Source organism: Myotis nattereri (genome assembly GCF_964212035.1).
Source record: "Myotis nattereri genome assembly, chromosome: 12".
NCBI classification, from domain to species: Eukaryota; Metazoa; Chordata; class Mammalia; order Chiroptera; family Vespertilionidae; genus Myotis; species Myotis nattereri.
The window spans coordinates 43,163,812-43,190,496 of NC_138087.1; the positions used below are offsets into that span (position 1 = coordinate 43,163,812).

At 39.6% G+C, this 26,685-nt stretch overlaps 1 protein-coding gene across 1 annotated transcript in view; it reads left to right on the plus strand.

The window, feature by feature from the left end:
* The first annotated feature begins 1,159 nt into the window (after window positions 1-1,159).
* Window positions 1,160-26,685, plus strand: part of RORB (RAR related orphan receptor B) — a 172,746-nt gene continuing 147,220 nt past the window's right edge. Inside the window, exon 1 of the mRNA XM_081102840.1 lies at window positions 1,160-1,526. Coding sequence (XP_080958966.1) covers window positions 1,520-1,526 — 7 coding nt within the window. The 5' untranslated portion in view covers window positions 1,160-1,519. The remainder of the gene's footprint in view (window positions 1,527-26,685) is intronic.

Here is a 26,685-nt window from a genome sequence, read left to right on the forward strand (position 1 = left end):
ATTATAATGAGCAATTCCTCCCTCCTAAAGCCCTGCACCATGATCAAATAAACAGCACCACACGATCAAACCCTCTGGCCTCAGCCTTTTACCTTCACTAAGGTAGCCACACCTGCAAACTGGGGCTATTATCCTTGAGTTATGTAGCCCCACACCAGGAGATTCTCCAAATACTAATACAAATCCATTTCTTTGGTGAAAGAACGCATTAAAATGTTCAATTATCTTTAAAAACAGAAGAGATCTCAGGATTTTGGTTTTGCTTGGTTTTTAAGTTTGGGAGCAGGGAGCATCTGAAAAGTGGTTTTAAAGGAAGCAGACTGGGACTTGCATAGGACTGCATTTTGGTGGAGCTCAAAGTGAGGAAAGTTGATTTGCATCATGCTACCACTATAACGGAAGCGTCGTGCCCTGGAAACCCTCGCCAGACAGGAGGAGTGCACAGAAAAAGGACTCTGCAGAGCGCTACCGTAAATTCAAAACTAACTCTCCGAGGCCCACAGGCTCTGCCAAAGAGGAGAGTCCCGCGTCTCTCGCCTCCGAAGGGCCGGCCAGCGCCCTCTCCCTCCTCCTGGAATCGTAAGTGAATGTCACCTGCTCATCTGCCCGACTCTCTCTGCGGGTCCATCTCGTCCTCTGCTCAGTGAGGACCGTCTCTAATGCCCATTTCCAGCCTTGGCCGCCTTCAGCTCCAGTGTCCTTAACCCCCGCCCCTCGCCACCAATCTGGTCCCCTCCCCCGTGGTCCCGGCCCCTCCGAGCACTACCGCGCGCTGATTGGCCATGGCGCTGACAGGAGGCGGGGCCTGGAAGTCCCGGCCAAACCCGCCCCCGCGTATAAGCCCCTTCTGGGCTCTCTCTTTCCATCTCTCTCCTCTCTCTTTCTCTCTCGCTCCCTTCCTCCCTCTAACTGAACAGTGAAAATTCACATTGTGGATCCGCTAACAGGCACAGATGTCATGTGAAAACGCACATGCTCTGCCATCCACACCTCCTTTCTTTTCTTTCTGTTTCCTCTTTTTTCCTTCCCCTTGATTCTTCTCCCTCTTCTTTGTAACTAACAAAACCACCACCAACTCCTCCTCCTGCCGCTGCCCTTCCTCCTCCTCCTCAGTCCAAGTGATCACAAAAGAAATCTTCTGAGCCGGAGGCGGTGGCTTTTTTTTTTTTTTTTTTAAGCAAGCACATTGGAGAGAAAGAAAAAAAGAAAAACAAAAGCAAAACAAAACCCAGGCACCAGCCAGGCAGCACATTTTTTTTTCCACCTTTCCTGAAAACAAACAAACAACCAAACAACCATCAAAACAGTCACCACCACCATCATCAAAACTGTTAACCAAGCAGCGGCGGCGGCGGCAAACGTCACCCTCGGGCCACGGCGTCCGCCTAAATGGTGTTCTCAGCGGAGCAGCTCTTCGCCGACCACCGTCTCCACTCGTGCTGAGCGGGATTTTGGGGCTCTCCAGGGTTCGGGCTGGGAGCAGCTTCATGACTACGCGGAGCGGGAGAGCGGCCACACCATGCGAGGTAAGCGAGCCCGCGGCCCCTGGGGCTCTATGGGTACCGAGGCTCCACGGGTCCGGCCGACTCCCGCCAGATGGGGAGCCGGGGTAGGGGCGTGCACCCCGCCTGAGGGGACGAGGTTGGCGGGACGCAGCCCGGACTTCGCGTGCTCAGGTGGGCTCCGAATGGCCTGGGCGTGGAAAGTTGTGGGGAGGTGTTGTTGCCTCTTGGGAGTTCTGGAGGGACGCGGGAGGGCGCTTTTTGGAGAGGGGAGCGACTCCAGTTGCTCCTTCCCAGCCCTTGAGTGGCAACGAACATGTTTGCTAGTAGCTCTCGGGCGGAAGCGGACGCGGGATGGAGGGAGAGCCGGGAGAGGGTAGATTCTCTTCGGAAGCAGCTGGAAGCGCCCGGCGCGCGGCGGGCACGGGCCGGGGTTGGACGCGCTGGGCGCACCCGCGGCTGGTGGGACGGGGGCGCGCGGACACACACCCTCTCTAGGCGACAAAGCCCACCAGCGACCTGGGCGGCGGCGGCGGCGGCGGCGTCCCTTCGTGGGAGCGGTCGGAGGAGGGGTGATGCCGCGGGGCAGGACGCGGGTTCCGGGATGGTCCCCGGCGCGCGCCTGTGGTGCCAGCGCTGCGCCCAGGCCAGGTCCGCGTGCCCGAGCTCGCGCAGACCAGGGACGAGCGCCACCCCGAAAAAGTTCTGCAGAGAAAGTTCCAGAGGCTAGGAGAGCCCGCGTCACCCACGGTGGGAAAGGCTCTTTGTCAAAGGCCCGCTGCAGGAGATGGGGCCAAGACCCCCGGCCGCGCCCCGGGCCGCAGGACCCCTGGGCAAGCAGGCGGCGCGCTGGGAACAGAGACCAGACACCCGCTCCTGCTGCACTTGGGGCTGCTCCGGCGGCTCGCCTGGCCGGCTTTTGGGAGCCACTGTGTTCCTCTCCTCCCCCGCGGCGACGGACCTTCAGGTTTTCTGCGCGGTGTGGCCGGACCCAGTCTCTTCCACTTTCCACTTGGCCACAGCTTCACTCTTTTCTTGGCGAGCAGGACGGGTGCCCTCGTGCTACGGGGATCTGTGCGGCTCCGACTGGGCTCTGGGACCGGGGACGTACAAGCCCCAACCCCCCAGTTATTCTTTCCGGCCACTCTTTGGTTCTTTGGAAAGGAGAGCAATAACCTCTTCGCCCCTGCACACGTCCCTCCTGGTCCCGGCCACAGAAAGTTGGAAACGGCCAACTCTGGACCTTCCTACTTCCCTGACCCCGCGGCAGGTGGGTTAGGCAGGACGATCTTGGGAGAGTCAGTCTGTAAACACTCATCGCTTCCCACTCGACTGTGTTCGTCTGCCACCCATTCCCCCAACACCTCGCTAGAAGCGCACTGAGGGGGCTGTGTGCACGCTCCCCCCCACCCCCCCCCCATGGGGTGAGCCCAGGCCTGGACGCTTAGGGCAGAGAGTGGGCTAGCCCGCCGTGGCAAGCAAGGAAAAGAGGAGGAGGAACGGAGAGGTTGAGTGGGAGGGAAGGAGGTGAAGATAAGAAACAGGGATGTCCTAGTGGGATGGCCTTGACTGATTCCCGCACTGGGAGTGGGGCCCATGAGTGCGAGCTGGCTCCAGTTTAGTGCCCCAGTTGGGGGCTTGGACACATGTTCCACTGTCCAAATTCTTTCAGAAGGCGAGTCTCTTTTTTTTCCTTTTTCTGTCCCGTCTTATCACCATCCTCTCTCCTTTAGTTCGCTAGTTCGCCCCTCCGTTACTCCTCCCCTTCCAACACTCCTCCCGTGGCTGCGTTCTTATGTTCAGAAGGAAGGTCCAAAACCACGCGCCACCTCAGCTCCGGCTGGGCCCGAGGACCGGGGGCATACAAGCCACTCACTCTCCCCTTCCATTGCAGAAGACAGGAGTGCCGGGCGGGAGTGGATGTAGCTGGATCGCGCTGCTCCTGAAGGAGTACTTGGCCAGCGAGGATGCGGGTCCCACAGGGCTTCACTTTGGGGACTAAGCAGCCTGAAGGGTTGAAAGCGAGGCGCTAGCCTCTGCTCACCAGGAGGAACCCGTCTGAGCCCTCACCTGCGTTCTAGAGGGCGCCACGCTTGTCAGGTGCCCAGGAGCGCTTTCAGGTTCTAACTTCAGGCGGCTTGGTGGCAAGCGCTGGAGTTAGAAACAAGCTTAAAAGGTGGCGGGGGCTTTCCCTGGCCCTCCTGGTCTCTCCCTCTTTGACCCTTCGCCGTCTCTCCTCTGCCTTCGCTGTGTATTTCCTGCGGACCTTGCCCTCCTGCGACATCGGGGGTTGTTCTTTAAGGATGGGTTGAGAAAAGGGCCAGACTACTCAGACGTCTGGTGGGAATCAGGGGTTGAACTTGAGTGTGAACTTGAGAAGTGAGAGCGGAAACGAGTCAGCTTTCTCTTGTGCCTGGGCTGCTAAGCAGCCTGTACTGGGGGGAGAAGGGCGGTTTTGAGGTCAGCTGTACAGTGTGCCCACTCCATTTCCCCAATACTCAACACTACACACGCGCGCGCACACGCTCCCCATCCCCAGAGCGTCCCCATCCCCAGTCAGAGCCTCGGCCTGGGCGCCAGGACTTGCAGTTGGCGACTGTTCCGAGTCAGGCAGGGAGTCGCAAACTTGGTCCTGGATTGAGCGGTCGCCTGCCCTCCGGACCAACTCAGCAACCCCAGCCCCCACCTCCACCCCGCCACCTCCAAGTCTAGGATATTTAAGAGGCTTGATCCCGAGAACCGCTCTGGGGTAAGAAAGGGGTTAAGCTAAGCAGCTCTGATCTTTGAGGTCATGGTCCCCCACAGTGGAACTGAGTCCCGGCCGGCGCTTGGACTCACTCCGGGCTGGCCTGGGGCGGAGGAGGTTGCATTTGGTGGCGCACAAAGCATTTCCCCCTTTGTCTGCTGGAGGGTGCCGCATCAGTTCTACAGACGCTGCTTCGTCTTGTAGATTGCATTTTGGGGAACTTCGGAAAGAGAACCGGGGGACTTGTAATTGGGTCCATCCATAGGTGAGAAGGGAGTAAGCCAAGGTGTGGGCCACGAGACTCCGTCCTGAGAGTGCTGTCAGCTGTTTAGGCGACAGGGGGGCCAAAATGGTAGGATTTTTCAGCCCTGCCTGAGCAGAAAACCCTGCTTCCAAACACAAGGGCACAGATGTCGCGGCAATCAATAGGTGATTGTGGCTCCCAGGATTACAAATCTGGTTTTATGCTTGCTGTAAACAAGGATGGGGCTTGGTTTTTCATCTGTTCAATTCAGGTAGTTCATTTTTATTAATTGCTAACTTTAGGGGAAGCGGGGAAGGACGCTTGCTTTCCGAGGTATGGCAGTCCTTCTGAAACCTGGAGCTCAGCATGCCCCGCTGGCCAGGCCTTCAGATCCCCTAACAAGTCGTTAATTTCCTCCACCTATTCCAATTCAATATCGCTAACAAACATTCCACCTCCCACAAGTTTAAAAAAAACTATTGGAAGGACATCTCTGTCAGTAGTCCATTCATAATAGTTCATTAAGTAATTAGCAGTAAGCTGCCTTTATTCCAAGAAAGATAAACATTCAAACAGTTTAAAGAAAAATCCTAAGGCTATCCTTCAAGTATTGTTGAAAAATACAGAGCCACAAACATCCCGGGTGAATCTGTAACCAGTACATATTATGACACATAAGTACCTGGCATCCTGGGCTTCTGGAATACTTATAAAAGCCACCAAGCCTTTTCACTTTTCTGTATTTTCAGAAAATCAGGAATTGGGAACCCAGGATGAGAATATAAAGGAAGAAATTTTGAGCAGCAGGCCTCATAAACATGAGAATAAAGATTAAACTCCTTTGTTAGCATTCATTTAAAACTTAGGAGTGGATTTTCCCATCAACAACAGGATAGGTTTTGATCATTAGGACACCCTTAAAAGATGGTTTCTTGCATCATTATTAAAGTGGTGTGAGTTTTACTTGAACTTAAATGACATTTATTTTATACTCAATCAAATAATGAATGTTAACATTTATTTTGGTAACAATTTGTTAAATACCAAACTATTAACAGCCTTAAAAGCCATCATCCAGGTGTGTGTTTGCGTTATTGTATCTTAGATGTAAGTGTTTCAGAATCATAAGATCAAATTTTATAGCACCAAAGATTTTCTAGCACTAAGAAGATGTGACGTTTTAGGGTCTGTCTTCATGAAAATGACATCTAAAGAGTGTAATTTTTTTCTAAAAGTAGCATATGCAGAATTGTCATAAGTGTTTCTAAGTGATTCAATATAAGAAGTTTTTCTAGATAAAAATACAAGTAAAACTTTTTTCAGCTATTAGTTCACATTTTATAAACGTGTAACCACTTTTTAGAAATACCATGTGGCCTGTGTCATTTTTATACTTTTGCTACAATAGCCCTAAAAATAAAAGTGTGACTCGCGACAAATTAACTAGACTTTTTCACTGCAATAATGATATAGTTCTAATTTAAAGTACATCTCATAGCATTCAACTAATACGGAGGTAAAAATTAGTCTAGTAAATTATTAAGTTTAAAAATTCTATTATGTGTGGGTCTGCTGGTATTCTGCAAATTTAATAAAGTGAGGTTTAAAATTGTGAACAATAACATCAATGCCACTGTACATTGGTGAAATCCAAGCCTTACAGATAACTATACGAGGAGATAGGAGAATTATTGCCAAAGTTAAGACCAATGAATTCGAGACAGATTGAAACAAATCAAAAGTTATGAGCGCATACGTTATTAGTGATAAAGTTATTAGTGATTAAGTTATTAGTGATTGAGGTGACTTAAAATATACTTTATATCACTCTATTATGAAGAGACTTTGTTGATTAAATAATTTCTGTATCCTATACAAACAGAAAACATGGACTCTAAATTATATTGCTATTAATTTAATGTAACTGATATTAACAGATCATTTTGTTGATATGCTAAAAATATACCGAAAAGGAAGTATTAGTAATGGACATTGGGCTTAATAATCAATGTGTTTTTTTATTCTACATGTAGTTTTACTATTTCATTCATTATAAGTAAACGAATGAAATAAGCCTTTTTATAATGTAATGAATGGTGACTGTTGATAAAATGAGCACTTTACACATAAAGTATTATTCCTGTAATTTTGTAATCATCTTCCAATTACAACTTCTTGCAAATATTTGTCTTACTTTGAATAAAATCTCTGACTTAACAGAATCTCTAGCAGATAATAGCATGTTTTGGAGGTGTCTGTTGATATACACTGATAAACAATATGTATATGTATGTGCCTATAACCACCCACTCATGCAAGAAGAATGAATATTTGAAAGAGGAAATCATTCTTATCTTTGCTTTCACAATCCAGACTTCCAAATTCAAACATATTTAGAGAAACACAAGCAACTTTCCAGAACATTCAAAAGGAAGAAATGAATACATGTGATACTTGAGTAGCATAAAAAAGAAACTGTTAAAAGCATCTATTTATAAATAATCTATACAAAATCCCATTATACTACCTAATGATAATTAGAAGGAAAAAGAAATCAAAGAATTCAGGTCTGCCAAATAAATGAAATATTCCCTCCCAAATTAAGCAACAAATTCATAGATAACAAGGCTTATGCCATGATTTTGAAGGATGTCTCCTTTGTAGCGCAAGACAAAGGGAGCATAGAGGAATAAATATTGATTGAACTAATCATCTGATGAATAGAAATGAGATTTACCAGTGCACCAATATAATAGGCTATGTTAACTAGTTCTTTCATAGCGCATATGCTGCCCTTTCAACCCCTGACCCCATCCATTCACTTCTTAATGAGGGAAACCACAGGTGTTATAACGGCATTTATAGTGAATCAAGCTAAATATAATAACAATGTGGTTTAACTAATGGCATGGGGGGTAGGTTCTTATGAAAGGAAATATTGTGATAATAATGTCACAAAATTGTTATGCATTGCAGTCCACTTAGAATTTTGGCTTGCTCAGTTTATCTTTTAAAATATAGCTAAGAGGCCATCAATAAATTTTAAATCCTAGGTTTGTTGTCTTCATAATAAGTACAAGTTTATTAGTGCTTATATAAGGAGTTAAAATGCTATTCAACATATATTTTACCTACATTGTCTAATACCTTGCATAGTAAGCATCCAGAACATTTAAAAATAACACAGAAGGTATAATATTTTTATACTTAATATAACATTCAATTTTTCTTCATTAGTTGTTATTTGTAAATATTGGAAATAAAATATAACTTTATAATAATTACATGATAAATTTTGTTTTAAAATTAAATTGGGATATTCTTGGCTTAAGCACGTGCCACCAAATGAATGTGTCACCTTTTGCAAAAACATGAGGGGAAACACTTGTTCAAAACATGCTTTTATAAAAGAGCAAAAGTAATTTGCTTTGACTTAAATGTATTCACCTCTGCTTAGTGAATATTTTATTAACTGGTTGTGTATACTGACTTTGTAAATTACTTTACTAAACTAGGTTTTAGTTGATGCCATTTTTTGTGTGTGATTAGTTATCATATCATGTGGTCCAGGGTTATATTTCTCTAATTCACAGAAATCACAGATATAAGCAAAGAAAGAGCAAATTAATCTGGTTGTTTACCAAATTATATTTTTTGTTACTAACCCACAATACTTTGTACTCATGTAAATCCAATATCCTGGCATTGTGGCACATAGAAAGATTTGGGATGCTTAAAGGAAAATGCTAGATAGGTTTTATCTCAGAACAAAGCTTTTTTCCAATGCATATTATGACAAGTCAATTTTAAATCATATTTTAAAAATTTGTTAAGATTCTCTTTTTTACATGAACTTCATTACAATTATATTGTTATGTAACAACAGCAGGTACACACTATTTTAATTTCAAATTAGAAGTGCAAAAGGTACTCTCTGATTTGGACACAAAATTATCTTTAAAAAAGAAACATCAAAAGCTTTTTTAAAAGGCCTTGGCATTTATAACCATTACTTGGCATGAAATAAATGAGTATTAGTGTTGCAAAAACATTTGCAGAATATTGTTCTATTTTAGTTTTCTGACTAGTCTGTAAAAAATATTTTCAATTACAAATTTTTCCCCTTCTTATTTGGAACCAAGTTTAACTCTCCCCTGTTCAGAAAACTTTGTCAAATTCATTGATCAAATTATTTCTAGGCTCCCAAATTAAAATATACTCTTGAATATGTGAGAATAAGATCATCTTCTCCATGTTTCTACTTTCAATTTTAATTTAAAAAGAAACAAACTCAAAGATTTCGTCTTTTACATATATCTCCAAACAGAAATGTATGTGACTCATATTTATTTATTCATAATATATTTATCTATCTACTCACAGCTAGGCACAGAACTGGGCTCAAGTTGCTGAAGTATAGTTAACTGGTGAGGCTCTGACAGCTATAATCAAAGCCAGAGCAGAACAAAATACAGTGGGACACTATGAGAAGCTCTCACAGGAGATGGGCCTCTAAGGATGAGGAGAAGTCCATCTTTTGATTAATTTGTTCATCATAAATGAGGTTGTTGACATTATAGTGTGTTGTATTCCTCAGTCGCCTTTTACAGTTGGTATTACGTGAAAGTTTGTTTATTGGCATAGAACCATTCCAAAAGAGCATATTCTGACATAGAGAAAGTAGTGGTATTGCTCTCAAATGAAGCGTTTGCTAGCAAAATGATTTGAAAGCCACAATTTTGAAAAATCTCTAAGGTAGTTCTTAAATTAAAAAAAAAAAAGTACCAAAGGAGATGAATATTGGTGTAAGGAAGATGAATATTGGTGTAAGGAAGAGAGTAACTTGTAAAAAAATTAAAAAGTATCATCAGCAAAAAGAAAGAAAGAAAGAAAGAAAGAAAGAAAGAAAGAAAGAAAGAGACTTTATAATAGCCCTATATGCTTGTTTTTTTATAAAAGAAATTCTCATTTTTGTAAAATAAGAAAATGGCTGATCTATATTGAGTTTCATGCTCTTTAACATTTAAGGTATTACCTAAAAATAGCGATATCTTCTCCAGAGAGTATCTTAGATTACTAGATATCAGGAAGAAGAAAATTCATGGGAGTAACAGGGTGCATTGGCAGTGTGTGAGGGCCACATGAATATTCTTCAAACTCTTAGATTCCAAGAACTTGGATAAAGGTTGAACTATGAACATTAAACTATAAAATCAACACATAATGGTCTTACAGACTTTAGAGCTATTCTCTCTCTTAAGCATCTTTAAGGAAGGAAAATCCTGGACTCCTAGACAGTAACAAAAATGTGAGTGTGAACAGCAAGTATTGGCCATGTTCATCCCAGCATTATCTATGGGTAAAATCACCGTTCAGCCAAAAAAAATAACCACTACAACTCATAATTAGGCTCTTCATTTTGAAGTGATAATTTGGCATTCTAGTTTTGAATGTTAGTTCTTGAGAGCTTAGTTAACCTGAATCCTCAGACTAAGGTCTAATCCACTCTGAAACACTGGCGGGATCAAGTTTCTGAACCTACAAAGCTGAAAACCAGATCCTGGGCTGGGCAGAAGTCACAAAAGTAAATGTCACCATTTGAGACATCCAGGCAGCCAAGTTGTCACTCTTAGTCATAACCCTCTGCTCTAGCATGAGCCTCATCTTCAGATTTCTACATGGTGAGTCACGGAGTCATGTATTTTCAGTCTTGAAAAATAGATATATTTTTTAATGCTGATTATTAATTAGAATTTATTAGGCCAGGGAAGACTGCTCTAGTATTGGAACACATCCTGATACTAAAATGGCTATTGTACTTGATCTGTTAACTTCTTGGACCTGGAAGAATGTAAGAAGTGGCTGAATGACCCCATTTCTTGGGGCTTTGAAAAAAAAGGTCAGAGGTTAAAAGAGAGGGTACTAACTTTGAGAAGCTTTGATTGAACAGTTATTTAATAAGGCAACTGGTTTTCTGGATGCCTCTTCCCTCACCTGCTATTGTAATTCCTCTGGTGCTCATGTTATATGAATGGACATATACACCACTTCATGTGATGCCTGGGCCCGTGTGCTCTTCTGTGTAGTAAATGTAGACTGAACTTTTGGAGAAAAGCGGTTTTACTTGACGTGCTATATGTAATATACATCTGGATTTTTGCTCTAGTTTTTATATAAATAGGCCTACTGCTTAGTAAACATTAAACCACTATTTTGATCTTTGCATTAAAAAGACTTCTCAAAGACAGTCTTGTTAAATAGGGTCAGAATGTGTTGTTGCTTGTAATTCTGAGAATATACAATTCAGACAGTAGTAGTATTTTTATCTGCCGAAATAATGTAATAAAAATAATTAAAACTAATTACTTATCAAACTACATTTAAAAGATGTTTAATTTCACCTGTCCAAGGCATGGTTCTCAAAAGTGTTTCATGTGCATTCTATCCAACTAAAATGAAAACCCATAATATTCTAAGCTTCTCAAGTAAAAATATCATGTTATAGCTTGAGACAGAATGAACACGCAAGTCATATTTTATCATCCAGCAGCTGCTAGCTTCTAGATTCCAGAATCAAACAATAACATCCAAGTTTAAAGAACTTGGACGTGTTGAGTTTCTAATGGGTAATTGGCTGTGATTATCATTGTCAGGTCAAACATTTTCTATTAACGTGTACATAAGTTGTGCCTGGCACATAGTGAAGGAATTAAACACTTTTCTTTAAAAAAGAAAAAAGAAACCTTGTCCAAATTTCCACAGTTTTTGAATATGAGCAAATGCCACACAGTCTGGTTGAACACAGTAACATTTGTTCAGAAAAACACATCACATCATTAAGGTGCAGTGTTTTATGGCAATAATTTGTTTTTGTTTTTGTTTGTTACAGAAACAAAATATTTTGGATAAATTTATGTAGGGATTTTTGTTTGCTCTAAAATTAAATTTAAAACAGACCAATATTCTGAGTATTGTTGTTTTTTCCCCCTTTGAATACTGACTACCGTTTAAAAGGCTTAATTCTAAGCACTTTTACCCTTGGAAATATATTTTCATTCTTGTGATTTAAAAAAATTAAGTACAAAAGAACAGGGCTTTTGGCATACCTTTCCCGGAGAAGCTCAGAAATACTAATAGTATGCTAATAAGGTAGCATTAATACCTTCCAGTGTGTTTTGTTTCATTTTGTTTACTAATATTACTAACGGTCAATCTGATTGCCACCCATGTCACAATAAATTAAAGTTTATTTTATTGGTTTTAGAAAGTGTTCTTTGGTAATGAAATAGGTTTCTGAATTTCTTTCCACCGAAGTTTCATTTATGATCTTGGAAAGGTTATCTACATGGTTGACATGAGTACTGATTTCGAGTCAAAGATAGACATTCTTTTTACCATTTTACATGGCGGAGTTCCAGGTGACAAACCTCCCCTCCTCCCCTGATAGTGGATCAGGTTTAAATGTGATTCCACAGATCTTGATTATTGAGGACTTACTATGTGTAAGAGGTGATGCCTTCTAAGACAATAGTCTCAAGCACAACCAAAGTGGTTTCTTGTAAAATTCCTAAGGAATTTCTTAGGTAATTTTTGTTTCACTTGAATTTCTTAAGTGTCCAGTGTTTCTATCTCTTTTTTCCTAAATGAGAAAAAATAGATGACTTGTCCTGAATTATTTGTTAAAAGAAGTGGAGACCAGAATTTGATTTCAATCAAGGGCTTCTGACTCTGAATCCAGTTCTATTTTCATTACTCCCTGCTTTCTGCCTTAGGCTGTACTATGTTTTGTCACCCCTACACCCACAGCAGACATCACTAATCAATCATGACATTAATACTTGCTAAGAGTCCAGATGCAGCCTCCATGATCATTTCACCAGCATTGGCCCTCAGGTAAAACTTCTTACCAAAACTCTCAAGAGTGTTTTGACCATAGGTGGAATAAATAATTTTATAGTAAAACCATTTTTATTCAATCACATGATCCCTTTAAGCAAACCATAGTTCTCCATAGTTTTCACTCCTAAAATAATAGACATTTACCAATTCCAGAAAAAAATTAAAATAAACATTGTAGAAAAATCTACAGATTCTGAATAGAAACTGGCCAGTAAAAATAATAACTAAGTTAAAGTATATTCAGTAAGTGTTTTGTTACCATAATTATCCCCTCAAAGATTCTAAAATATGATTTTATAATCTCAAATATGCCTTCATTTTTAAAGAGAGTTCAAGTTTTTAGTAAAATTGCATATTTATAGAGGATTCTTCCACTAAGATCCTAATGTATCTGCATCTGCTTTAAGGAAGGAAACAATGTTAGAAGAAATAGCTATAAAGACTGTTATGTCTCAATATGACATTCCTCTTCATTCAGTGAGCAACATGAACTTACCTCATAGTTTATAATGTTAATCCACCCATTTGTCTCTCAGTTTGTCAGTTCTCTCCTCTGGTTTTTATATTTGTCAAGAGGGAGATTATCTATCCTTAGACATATTTCAAGTAAAACAATGGGTTGAATAACCTACCATACCACCATTTACCTACCTGGGTTTAACTGATTCTGTCTGATTGGGACTGAAAGTCTCATCAACACACCATTTTATCAAAGGCTTATTATCATCCTATTCAGTTTTATGTTTTGTACAAGCATAAAACATTTTCTTCAGGAAAGAACCTTGACAACATTAAAAAGGTGCCCTGTCTAATTGTGCCTAGCAATATAAAGAAAAAAAGCAATTAAATGTGACATTAATTCTAAATAAATGCAGAGCTCTGCTCCTCCTTGACAATATTGCGATTTAATGTGTTTTGCATTTTGGCTGAAACATAATATTCTTTACATCAAACTATTATTTACATGGTCAAATTTTATGCTTTCAAATTAAGTTCAATCACATTTCCTTAAAAGTACATTTATTAGTTCACTCTTATTGAATTTTCAGGCCTCTTCAGCATATTCCGTGCTATACACACACAGCTAGAAACACCAACCTACCCCATCGTTTATTTTCCAGCACTCAAATTGATCTTATTATATAATGGTCCTGACTCCCACAACTCAACTGACCACAGACACTATTAGAACGAAAATGAATTGCATCAGAATCTGCATTGGATTGTCTTCATCTTATACTAAGCAATCCTGTATGTTTAATAATATCACTTTGGGAAAAAAAATGTAAGGTTGTCTCAGGCGATTCTCTTTGTTTTACCTCTTATAAAATACCTCCTTTGCTTGGCCTGTCTTTTAGAAATTGCAGTATATTTCTTCATACTCATTAATTCTATCAGTCTTTGTACTGTGACTGCTTTTAAGGAAAATTCTGAAAACATTTTTAAAAGAAACTCAGTAAACTTGAGAGGAGCTGACAGATGCAGTCTCATCTTTTTACAAATGTAATAGCAGGCAAAATTAATAATAATTGTCTGTGTTTAGTGCTCTATAGTTCTCAGTGAGCTGCCGTAGATGCCCTCTGGGTGATCCGCACAGCAACCTTGTAAGCTATGCAGAACAGGTATGAATAGCAATGTGCCCTGAGTAGCTAAGCCCAAGGAAACCCCAAAATAGAAAGAGTGCTTTTTAAGAGTTTAAAAATGCAGTCTCAACACATTAAAAAACAGTCCCAAAATAAAAAAGCAAACACTTGTTTTATAAAAAGAGGAAATATAAATGGGTAGTAAATAATTGGAAATGTAGAGCTCAATTTCACTTATTAAAGAAATTAAAGCACCTGTCAAATTATGGAATGGTGTGATGAATTGGACACCCTCGTATTCTCTAGTAGGTGTTTATATTGGTACAATCATTGAGCCTATACCCTTAAAAATGACCATATTCTTTGGCCCAGTAATTCACACTCTAGGAATCTTTTCAAAGGAAATAAACTAAATTAGCAAAAGCCTGTACCTAAAAGCACTACAGCCTCATTATGGTATTTACAACAATATAGGGAAAGTTTGGCTTAATGTTCTTTATGGCGCACTTTGATTTAGTAGGTACTCACTGTTAAACCACTACATATTCACCGTGTATGTAATATATGTCACTAGTATTAAGTGTTTATATGAACCTGACAATGTGTTTTAGGCTCTAGGGTTAAAGTGGTGATGAAGAAAGATATCATCCCTGACCTCAGTAAACCTAAAGACTAACATAAAGATTGGAATGCAAAATTGCATATACTATATGATCTAAATTATATAAAATGCACACAAAAATGAAGAAAACATAAAATGTTAAAAACCACCTTGGGATCTTAAGATATCGGGTATCTTATTTATTACCATTTCTGTTATTCCCAAATTTTCTACACGTTCTCTGTAGATTAATCCTGTGTCAAAGTAAGTGCTCCAGCATAGTAGTAAGGCTATTTTTTATCTACGACTTATGGTTTTTAGCTCATCCATTTGCCTGAGGTCAGCTGGCATGATAATAAGGTTAAGGTTGAAAGTTTAATGGCTCATAGAGAAAATTAACTTATTTAATATTTACACAATTATTCACTCATTCATTACGAAACATTTATCAAGGACCTTTTATGCACCAGGCACTACCTTATGTATTAAAGATACAGGGTGAATATGTTTCAGTTCTATTCTCTAAAGAGCTTAAGACTCTAGTCTTCTTGTAATCCATAAGCTGTACTTCATAATGAATAGTGAAAATAGCAACAATAATAATAATATACAACCTAAAAAACTTTCTCCATCATTGGGAAAAGAAGGGTTCTGCCTGATTCATGTCGTAAGAGTAAGTTAATATTGCCCCTTTTGTCTTTTATGGCTCATTTTGATTTGAGAAATATATTGCTTCAAAAGTTGAAGGAAAGATGAGAAAAGGATACTCGTATAGAAAAATTCGTCAACTTGCCTTCATTTTACCTCAATTAAACTAGCCCATATCTACCCCCTGACAACACTGTGGGGCTTAGGAATCCCTAGAGATGTTAAAGAACACCAGCACAGACACACTTAGATCTCAAAATATAAGAATATGGAGGATGCATTGATTCCTATTGGTGGGATTGTGGGAAATTTTAAAATATTACTATGCTTTAAGGTAGATGAGAAATCTAATGTGCCCTTAAGGCTGTTGGAAATTTGTCGGTACTTAGTAGAGCAGAATTCAAGTATGATGTTCACTGCTCAGGTGGTCTTCATTCCTGGGCACTCATACACCTGTCAGTGGTTCGAAACAGGTGCTGATTTTGTCCCTACCATTTTGACAGTTTGTACTAAATTTATTGGGGTGACATTGGTTAATAAAATTATATAGGTTTCATTTGTACAATTATATAGTACATCAACTGTATATTGTATTGTGTGTTCACCATTCTCCTTCTATCCATCACCTTCCAACACCATTTATCCATGCTATACTCTCTTCTGCCTTCCCCCACCCCCTTCTCCTCTATAATCATCATGCTGTTGTCTGTATCTATGAGGTTTGTTTTTGGTGTGTGTTTTTTGTTGTTGTTATTGTTTGGTTTGTTTTTTTTTTTTGCTTAATCCCTTCACTTTTTAAACCCAGCCCTGCAACACTCCCCACCCCCCGACATCTGTCAGTCTGTTCTCTATCTATGAGTCTGTTTCTATTTTGTTTTTAGTTTATTTTGTTCACTAGATTTCACATATGAGTAAAATCATATGGTACTTACCTTTCTCAGACTGGCTTATTTCACTTAGCATAATGCTCTCCAGATCCATCCATGCCATTACAAAGGGTAAAATTTCCTTCCCTTTTATGGCCAAATAGTATTCCATTGTGTAAATGTACCAGTTTTTTTTTTATCCATTCATCTACTGATGGGCACATGGGCTGCTTCCAAATCTTGCCTGTTGTAAATAATACTGCAATGAACATAGGGGTGCATATATTCTTTCAGATTAGTGTTTCAGGATTCTTGGGTTATATTCCCAAAAGTGGAATTGCTGGGACATAAGGTCATTTTGACATATTTGGCAATGTCAAGAGCCGTTCTTGGTTGTCACAATTAGGAAGATGCTACTGGCATCCAGTAGGCAAAGGTCAGGAATGCTGCTAAATATTCCACAATGTACAGGACATCTCCCCAAAACCAATTCTTCTGCCCCAAAAATATCCATAGTGCTAAGACAAAGAAACACCGTCCTAGGAGTATATGAAGGCTTTCTAAATGCAATCACATTACAGATCCTCAGTTTTCTGACATATTCTCTGAGAAACCTGGTTCCTTTTTTTTCACTTTCCCTTTCATAATAACCCCACTTCCTCTGCACAAAAGAGAGACCAAACTCTCACTCATTGCAAATAATTTCATTATGTACATGGTTCCCAAGATGGAGAAATTTTCATTGCACTAAAACCCAGGGACAATTTGAAATATTGATTTTAATACTGAGAAAGGGAATGATTCTAATGAGTGGGCAAAATATTTTTTTAAGATATTTTTTAATTGAACCCTTGTAAATTTTAGCACAATTTAATAAATCCAAAATATTTTTGTAAATCGGGTAGTTTCCATGTCTTACTTTCAACAAAAATTATAGACCTAATAGACTTGGCAGTTATAAATCATTAAAAATTATTTGGATGATAGAATGCTATGTGATTTGAGACATATACTTCAGAAGGAGTTTAAAGAAGTGAGTTAAGTTGCTATGGCAAGATTAGTTCCACTTGCATGTACATAGTTATGCAAATACATTTTTCAATACTTAAATTTCTAAAACCAAAAATAAGAATGGAAGTGATGCTAAACTCCATTACAGTCTAGTAGTAACTAATAGACAAGTATAGGTAGTAGAATTAACTGGAAGAAAAATAAAGCCTCATCTGGCTTATTACGAGTTGAATTTCCTTTAAATTTATGTTTAATAAATATAGAATTTGTAATATATTTGTGTAATTCTTATCAATTGTGATTTAGTGATAATGATAACAATAAATCAATCCAGAAGTAATGTTACCACTCAGTACTCATGTCTGCAGGAGGGGGTTGGGGGTGGGGGCGGGAATGTTAAATATAAATATAAATACATATTTTTGTTGCAGAGAAGTACAACCAGGTGATTAATAAAAGACTTTTCAAATATAAAAATTTTGATATTAGAATAAAATTGTGTGTGAGGAGTGAAATGAAAATATGAATTTAAGGAGAAAATATATATAGTAAAATTTCTATTACAGAAGTCCTTATTTATGATTTTCTTTTCAAATGTATCATATGGATATCAAAACACTTTGAGGTTTAGATTCCATTAATATATTTAAAGAGTGATTAGTTTTATTGTAAAACATATCATCTAAAATGCCTCAGAACTGCATCCTTTTGCAGTGGCACAGTATGTATTCTATAGTCTGCTTTTACAAGAGTTCCAGGTTGAAGGGGAATGCTCCAAGACAGCCGTGGGCAAACTACGGCCCGCGGGCCGGATCCGGCCCGTTTGAAATGAATAAAACTAAAAAAAAAAAAAGACCGTACCCTTTTATGTAATGATATTTACTTTGAATTTATATTAGTTCACACAAACACTCCATCCATGCTTTTGTTCCGGCCCTCTGGTCCAGTTTAAGAACCCATTGTGGCCCTCGAGTCAAAAAGTTTGCCCACCCCTGCTCCAAGACCACAATTCCTAGTTCATGGTGGTTTGCCCTGTTTTTTTTTTCTGGTCCTAATTGCTGGCATCCTAACTGCTTAGGAACTGCATTAGATTGAGTGCCTAGGTAACAACTGTTTCAAACTCTAAGAAGAACCAAGAATGATAAGCTGTTCTCTATGAACTTCTCTGAGATGACCAGGCGCAGTCATACCTGAGAGGCTTGGACAGTAATCAACTGTCCATTTCACCCATGTTTCTAAAGTTGCAGTGGTCTGTAGAAGTTCTAGATGACCACCAATCTTGGAATCGGCGGTATAAAAACAATATTGTCCTCAAAAAAGAGGTACTTCAGGACATTCCACTAAATCAGGAGTCTGCAAACTTTTTCTGTAAAGCCCAGGTAGTAATGTTTTAGACTTTATGGCCCATGTGGTCTCTGTCGCAACTACTCAGTTTTGATGCAGTAACACCAAAGCAGCCACAGTCAATATGTAAATGAACAATCATGGCTGTGTTAATAAAACTTCATTTACAAAAACAGATGGCGGGCTAAGTGTGGTGGGCAGTTTCTTGCTGACCTCATACTGGACTGTCAATTCCCTGAGGACAGGATCCACGTCTTACTGAGCTTTTATTCCCATCACCCAGCACAAAATCTGACATCCAATAAATGTTAAGTAACTGAATGAAAGTTTCAAGATTTAAGAGGATAATAGTATATAAAAAAAATACGCTGAAGTACCACAGAGGAGAATAGCAAAGAATTATAAACCTCATAGAGCTTAGATATTAGCCAAGGAGATCTATTTCTAGAAGTACTAGGCAGCTTGGCCACAATTAATAGAATGAGTCTGCAGTATATTATTTATACACATATCTATGTTGAATAATTAATTAATATTCAAGTATAACTTCTTATATATTTATCTTCTCTATGTTTTGAGTCTGTGTTCTTAACCATTGCAGAGTGCTGTCATTTTCTTAAAGAAGTAAACTCCTGAGGTTTCTAAAGAACAGATGTGAATTGTTAACTAATAATACAACACAATATGTCATTGCCCAAGGACCCCTGTAACTGGTAAAATCTAGATGAGTTAAGAAGTGAGAAGGTCAATGTTACAGTGATAGGATGAACTTTGTGGGAAGTCACATTGAACTAAACCTTCACATTGGGCAGAATTTTATCAGCAAGGAACCTCAAGCTTTTCAGGTGGAAGGATAGAGCGAACAGAAGTTTGGGGACAACATTGTAAGGCAGAAGTTGTATGTGTCTCTAGCACCTCAAATGAAACGAAGTGTAAAAGAAGAAACTGACTTTTACTTCACCCTTACTCTGTGTCAGATTATGTCCTTGAACACATAGGGGGCTATTTACAATCCCAGACATGAAAGTGGGACTGTCAAGTTTCAATCAGCCTTTCCTCCTGTGTGGGTGGATCTGGGCAATTTACTTAACTTCTCTGAGTCTCAATTTTTTGTAAAATGAAGATAAATACATGAATCATGGGGTCATTGTAAGGGTTGAAATACATGAAATAACAGTAGGAAGTATTTACATAGTGCCTTGGTATTTAATCCTCATTAAGTGCTTTATTTTTGTTCTTTAATATTTATTGTCACAAAACAATATGAAGTGTTGTTGTCTCTATGATGCAAATGAAAAAGCTAAGGTTCAGAGAGTCTCAGACCAACGTCTACAACATATGTTTAATTTTCCAAGTAGAATGGACTTCCCAGAGCGTTCTCATTGGGAAGTAGAGACTTGGTTAGACAGAGAAAAGAATTGAGCGATGCTGAAATGTCAAATTAAAAGCTTTGTTGTACTAAGATAAATTTAGAATGTTGAGGCTCTAATGTTTGAGCTTTGGAAAAAATGGAGTATATGACTATACCCTGTTTAAAATTTGCACTTAACAAAATAGGGGTCACTGGATAAAAAGAGTCAAGAAAAAGTTAGAGAGACGGGGTCTGGAGATTTGGTCTGGCCTATGCCCGCGTCCCAGGTTTAGCTGATCTCTCAGTTGCCCCCTTAGACCTGCCTCATAGGAAGTGTCCTCACTTTCACCTAACAGGTTTTAATGTACCTGTCAACTTGATTTTAAAACATGGATTGAGTACAGCAATACATCCAATTACAGAGAAGAAACTCAAGATTGTTACGATTTATTTACATTTGTTCAGTGAGATCTGGTTGAAAAGCTTATAGACTCAACATTTACCAGATATAAATTGCAATGTTTCCTCACATTCCATCCCACTGAATATTATTATACTCATCAGGTATTTTGGGGTTGTTTCTTTGTTTTTGTGGCTATGGAATGTTGATCTGTTCTTTGGGGGGAGCTCACCACCTTTTAAATGGGAACTATCTAATATTTCATTTTACTATACTTTGCGCACAAACTTTAACGATCTCACCAAAATTTTTTTTCTTTCTTTCCTCTTCTTCCCACTAAAAATTATAACTTCCATTAGAAAGACTCCTCAAAAATTTCATTTGAATCTACTTTCAAATATACACTGCGAAATGCATGTGCAATTAACAATTTTTAAAAAAAGCCTCAAGTTCTCCATTATTATAACAAACAAATGCTTGCATTCATCATTTAATTTTTAGGATTCCTATTGGGGGGTTCATAATGTCAATGGTGCTTTCTGCCATAATGGAAGATACTGACATTAGGAGATCTAAATTGTGAAACTTATGTAACTTGTACTATACTCAGCCCAGAATCTTATGGTCTAATTAAATACAAACCAAGTCAGTTGGCAGAAAAATAGTGTTATGGTGCAGATATTAGCACCTTGTTAGCGGTCCAAAACCTGCTTTCTCAGGCAGAACCTATTTCTGAGTGCAAAGTTTTATACAGATAAAACCTGTAATGTTTGGAAGGCATTTGATGAGCTTATATTTGAATCAGGGGAAGGGGAAAGTATTTTCTACTGGACATTTTAAATTAAAACAAACATAAACCCAGTCCAGCATTCTTAAACATAGTGGGCATAGTCCAAAACCATTATTTTACTTTTTAGGTTTCAATTTCTAGAAAAAGTAAAGAAATGTATTAATTAATGCCACTTTATGATAACTGATTATATGAAATACATTGTAAATGTGTTATATAAATATATTTTAAGGTCCATGTTCCCCTAGTATTAAAATCTTCATCATCATCCCTAATTTTTATTGATCACTTATTATATGCTGGGCACTGTTTTGCATACTTCATATTAATTACCTTAGTCAATAATTAAAAAAAAAAAAAACAACTCCTTGCAATTAGTGATAGGTTTTCTTGCACATTTCACAGCTGAGGAAAATGAAGCATGGAGAGGTTACGTCATCTGTCCAAGGTCACCCGGCTAGCGCCTGGAGGAGCCAGGATTTGAACATAAGTTTTTAACAGCTGTGCTGTCTCCTCTTCTCCACACTCACTCATGGTCCAAGGATGCTGCAAGCCGATTTCCTCCTCGCGTTCTGCCTTGTCTCTCTCAGAGGCCCTTCCTGGGGTACACGACCTACAGACACCTCTCTGACTCGAGCCAGCCCCAAGCTAGGTGAATGGTCTGGGGAAATGATCTGTCCATCTTCCTCTTTAAGCCATGCACAACATTAAAACATCCCTCCTTGGCACCATTAATGAAACAGCTGCAATGAGAGGCTGATTATTCACAATCACTCAAAAGCATGTCTGTCTGTTATAAATGTGCATTTAGAAAAATTGTCACCAATGACCATACACTGCACCTGGCCCTGAATCAGCCTGCCTTAATTTGAGTACGTGTGGCTCACACCCAAGTGCAAGCAGTATCCAACACAATGATAATTTGCTGTCTCACAAAAGACAGGCTGTCTCCTGGGGATTCAGAGGAAAGTGTTCTAGGTTTTAAATCAGGAGGCATTTCGCTGCCCCTGACTGTCTGTGTACCCTTGGCAAGTCACCTCTGTGGCCCCGCCTCCTCATCTCTAAATAAGATGGTCTCTAGGGTCCCTCCAGCTTTCAGAGAGCATGGGTTCATGCCTTGAAGGATAATACTTAGACAAGTTGTTACCAGGGTTGTTTCTTGGTTTGTTTTAGTTATAAAAGAAACAGAGGCTTTCACAGATGAGATAACCAGTCTAAAACCAAATAGGTATAAGGTGTGCACAGTGGGATTCCGACGCAGAGCCGTATGACTCCAAAATCCTAAACTGGGCTGTCCTTAGTGATTCTAAAATCTCTACAACATGCCTGGTCTCCAATTTATTAGAATTACAGTGAACCCTGCCAGCGTGGCTCAGTGGTTGAGCATCAGCCTATGAACCAGGAGGTCTGGGTTCGATTCAGGTCAGGGTTGTGGGCTTGATTCCCCAGTGTGGGGTGTACAGGAGGCAGCCGATCAATGATTCTCATCATTGATGTTTCTCTCTCTCTCCTCCCCCTTCCTCTCTGAAATATATATATATAAAGTATAGTGAATGTCCATCTCGTCCCATAATCTTTCAATACAACAAACAAGACAATATTCATTAGGGCTATAGTAACGGTCACAGATATCAAAAGAAAAGTCTGATTGTTCTTGAATTCTATTTTAAGGCATATCACTGAGACATTTAGCCTCAGTATCCTTTATACCCTGATAAATGAGTTTACTGAATCCTTTCCCAAGAGCACGTTCTCTCCGAGATATACGGAGAGACCTCAAGGGCCTGAAACCATGTAAGCTCCATTTCCTGGAGACAGAGGCACAGAAAGGCGGCGGGTGTGAGGTGGATATGCCGCCTCCTGCACAGCCTCGCTGGGGGCCAGTCTGGTGAGCGTGCGCGTGTGGCTGCACGCAGGTGTTTAGAGAAGTCAGGGCGGGGAGCTTGTGTGGGAGATGCGAGAACTGAGTGAAGGGAGATACTTTAGCCTTTCCTTCAAGTACATCTCCCTCCTGAGTACATTTACTTCCATCACAATGGACGAGAAGAGATCCTTGCTTAGTGGTGCGGAACCCTTGAGACCTAATTTAGCTTTTATAGGAAATTCAAAAAGAGCGAGAGAGATGGCACCAGAGCAAGAGAACAGAACAAAGATATGAGCTTGTCCCGGGAATATTGATACTTCTGGGCTGCCTCTGTAACTCTTCGGAAACGAAATTTTCTAAGTAAATGCTGACTTAGACGTTTCTGTGGGCGGAAGGCCCCAGCTCCTCCCGCGGAACAATGCGCTGCCCTAATCATCTTTACAATTCCCGACAGTCTGTCGTCTCGGAAGCTCGGTTCATTGGTTTTTATGCTGTGAAGGTCAGCAAACATTTTTGGAAAAATAAATTTTTCCCTTTTTGAGTTCTTAAATGTGCCCTCACAAGGATGCCTAGAAATAGGAAAGTTACATAAATGCAAATTTAAAACGCAAGCTGTGCCTGATGGTACCGTTGATCTTTTTTTTTTTACTCACATTTCAGAGAAATTTCCAAGAACTTCGCCGCATCCTTTGTTAACTACATATCAATTAAAATACCTCTGAGAGGCAGGGACAATAACGCACTCTTTGTTATCCTTCTCCAACAGCAAAAGGCCCGCTTTCAGGTAGAAAGAGGGGGGGGGGAATAGTCTGCCCCTTAGGATTTCACAGAAGATGAAGAAAGACTCTTTTTCCCAGTGCTGTAGGGGGAGAAAAAAAAATCAGAGGTTTAACCAGGCAATCAGTGGAAGATAAGACCAGAACACAGATATTCTTATTCCTTCTCTTCTATTGTAGCCACGAAGTCTAATAAATTATCATTCACTAGCAATTTTGCCACACAATTATAAAGTTGTTAGTGCAAAGAGCCCAGATTACTTTTGTGGATGGCTCTAACAGTGGAGGCAGACTGTTTTTAAAAAGAAGAGAAAGCGGGGGAGAGGGGAGGGAAACACCGAGCTTTGAAATGAAGCATCTTTCTACCCTATTCACTTTCTGAGTCAGCTGGGGTCCTCTTCCTACCCATCTGGGTCTCCGTTTTCTCACCTGCCCAGTAGGAGACAGACCTACTTCACTGGATAGGTGCAAGAATTAAAGAGGCAATCAGTGTCAAATATAGCAGATACTTCATTAGTAATATTATTATTTTCTGATAGATAGCAATCATATGTAATGTTCGCACTTTTAAAAGTTAGAGATTAAGTGGGGAACTTACCTGCATGTATGCATAACCCATGGGCACAGACAATAGTGTGGTGAAGGCCTGGGAGGGGCAGGTACAGGGAGGAGGAGGTCAATGGGGGGAAAGGGGAACATCTGTAATACTTTCAACAATAAAGACAAATTTTTTTAAAAAGTTAGCCTTAAGTAGTTCCACTGCATTTAACACGCCACTCGTATTTGTAGGACTGGCTTGCCTTTTGCTTTTCTGGATACTGTGAACCTGTCTGGGGCTCTGTCAGTCTTGCGTCCTATCTGATAACAAGCTCAGGCATTATCATTAACCTTAGAGTCTTCCACATCCTTTAGTCTATTTACTGTCTTTAGCTCCACATCACTTTAGGAATGAATGCTAGATATGTATACAAAATACATGTATAGATAAATTTTTATATAGGTAAATATATGTTATAAATAATTTATATAGAATCATAAATTCTGTGATTTAACCAATTAATTAGCCAGGCCAAGATGTTAAATTGAGGCAATAATCACACATAAATCACAACATATTTCGTATATTGGGCACCTGGGTGCTCACTGGCATTTTCTACCAGCTAGAAAAATACATCAAGATAACAACTTCCCAGCTTCCAATACCTGCTGTTAACAACAACGTGGTTTGCCACTACTGCATTGATCACCAATCGTAGAGGTCTGGAAGCTGAAAGAAGGAAGAGGTCCTCTTGTGTTTATTCTGGAAAGATGCTTTATTCACAATAATGTTTTCACTTAGGGGGCTAGTGATTCAGATGGTGAAGTCCAGCTGTAACAACAGTATCATGCAGAAGAATAACCACATGTATACTGAATCCCTTGAAAGTTCTCCATAACAGATCTAGGGATGATAAATCATGCGCTCATTCTATAATTAATTAAAGTGTTCCTTTTCCTTCACCATAATCTCAAAGGATTAGCCCATGACCTTTAGTTGGATAAATCAGGGGGCCATATCTACTCTGCTGTGCAGACGTAAATTCAGACTGTGAAATCTGACCACCCCTCCTCCCCCAAAATTCTAAACACACCCAAAAGGGAGCCTTTTCAGAAACTTTAGAAGAAAACTTCACAGCAAATAACAAATTCAACAATGGACAATATCTCTATACTAAACAGCACACATTTCAATCATCTATTTTAGAAACTTTCCTTAGGAATCGCCTGAAACTTCATGGTCATGTCATCTGGTTATTGAGTTGGGAACATGGGAAAGCCAAGAGAGCCAGCCGTCTACAGTTTATCCCTAATCTCAGAGTGTCACAAGACTGATTTTTCATCATTGTATCCCAATTGCCCAACACAGTACCTGTCACATGGGCGTCTCTTGAATAAAGGCATCCTGGGAATGCAACCACACCTCGTTTCGCTATGTGTAATAATATAAAAGCAGTTAACCTCCTTCAAGTGGTTACTATGAAATTATAAGGACTGATAAGGCAACATTGTGCAATACTCCAACCTTTCGTAAATATGCTCCTTGTATATTACCTCCAATATTCTTTTAAAATATATGTATATATATTTTTATTGGTTTTAGAGAGGAAGGGAGAGGGAAAGATAGAAACATCAAGGATGAGAGAGAATCATTGATTGGCTGCCTCCTGCAGGCCCCCTACTGGGGATCGAGCCCGCAACCCGGGCATGTGCCCTTGACCAGAATCGAACCTGGGACCCTTCAGTCTGCAGGCTGACGCTCTATCCACTGAGCCAAACCGGCTAGGGCTACCTCCAATATTCTTGCTCCTGGCTGCAAGAAACCTTCATTCTATTTCTGTCTGGCTTTTGTTTTCTGTTTTCATTCTCCTGATGCATTCAATAAAAATTAATTGAGCAATCACTTAAGATCTTTTTTCAACAAAGCAGAAGATAGATGGATGAATGAATGGATAAATGGGTGGACAGATAACTTTCTTTTCAGAGAACAGTTATAGCTGCTGAATTTTAGCAGCATGCTTTTAATTTCAGTTTTATGTTTTCAGCTCTCTTAAGATATTGATTGTCTTTGGAGAATTGCTTGTGCTGAACTTATTGATTTCCACTGAGCATGTCAAAAATGCCCATCACTTGATACATCATTAATATAATAATTGATATCAAGCATTTTTAGATTCAAAGTAACTGACATAGGAATGTCACAAGCCATTACAATAATAGAAGGTAGAATTCACCTTCTTTCCATGAAATACCAAAATTATTCTATACATTGATTTTATCACATTATTTTCTGAGTTATCAGTATGTAGTTCAAATAAAGGCCGGGAAATCGAGTTCACATTATTAACCCAAGTGCTGATCACGAATTGGTGACACAGTAGTAGATTCAGTGTTTACTCCAATAAGGGCAAAGTCTCATTCTTTCACTTTGCTAAGATAAATCATATAGTTTGGTGCATTGTCTGTGAGCTTTTTCCCGAGAGAATGGTGTTGATATTCAGTCTTTAACTGTTTACTAAAAAG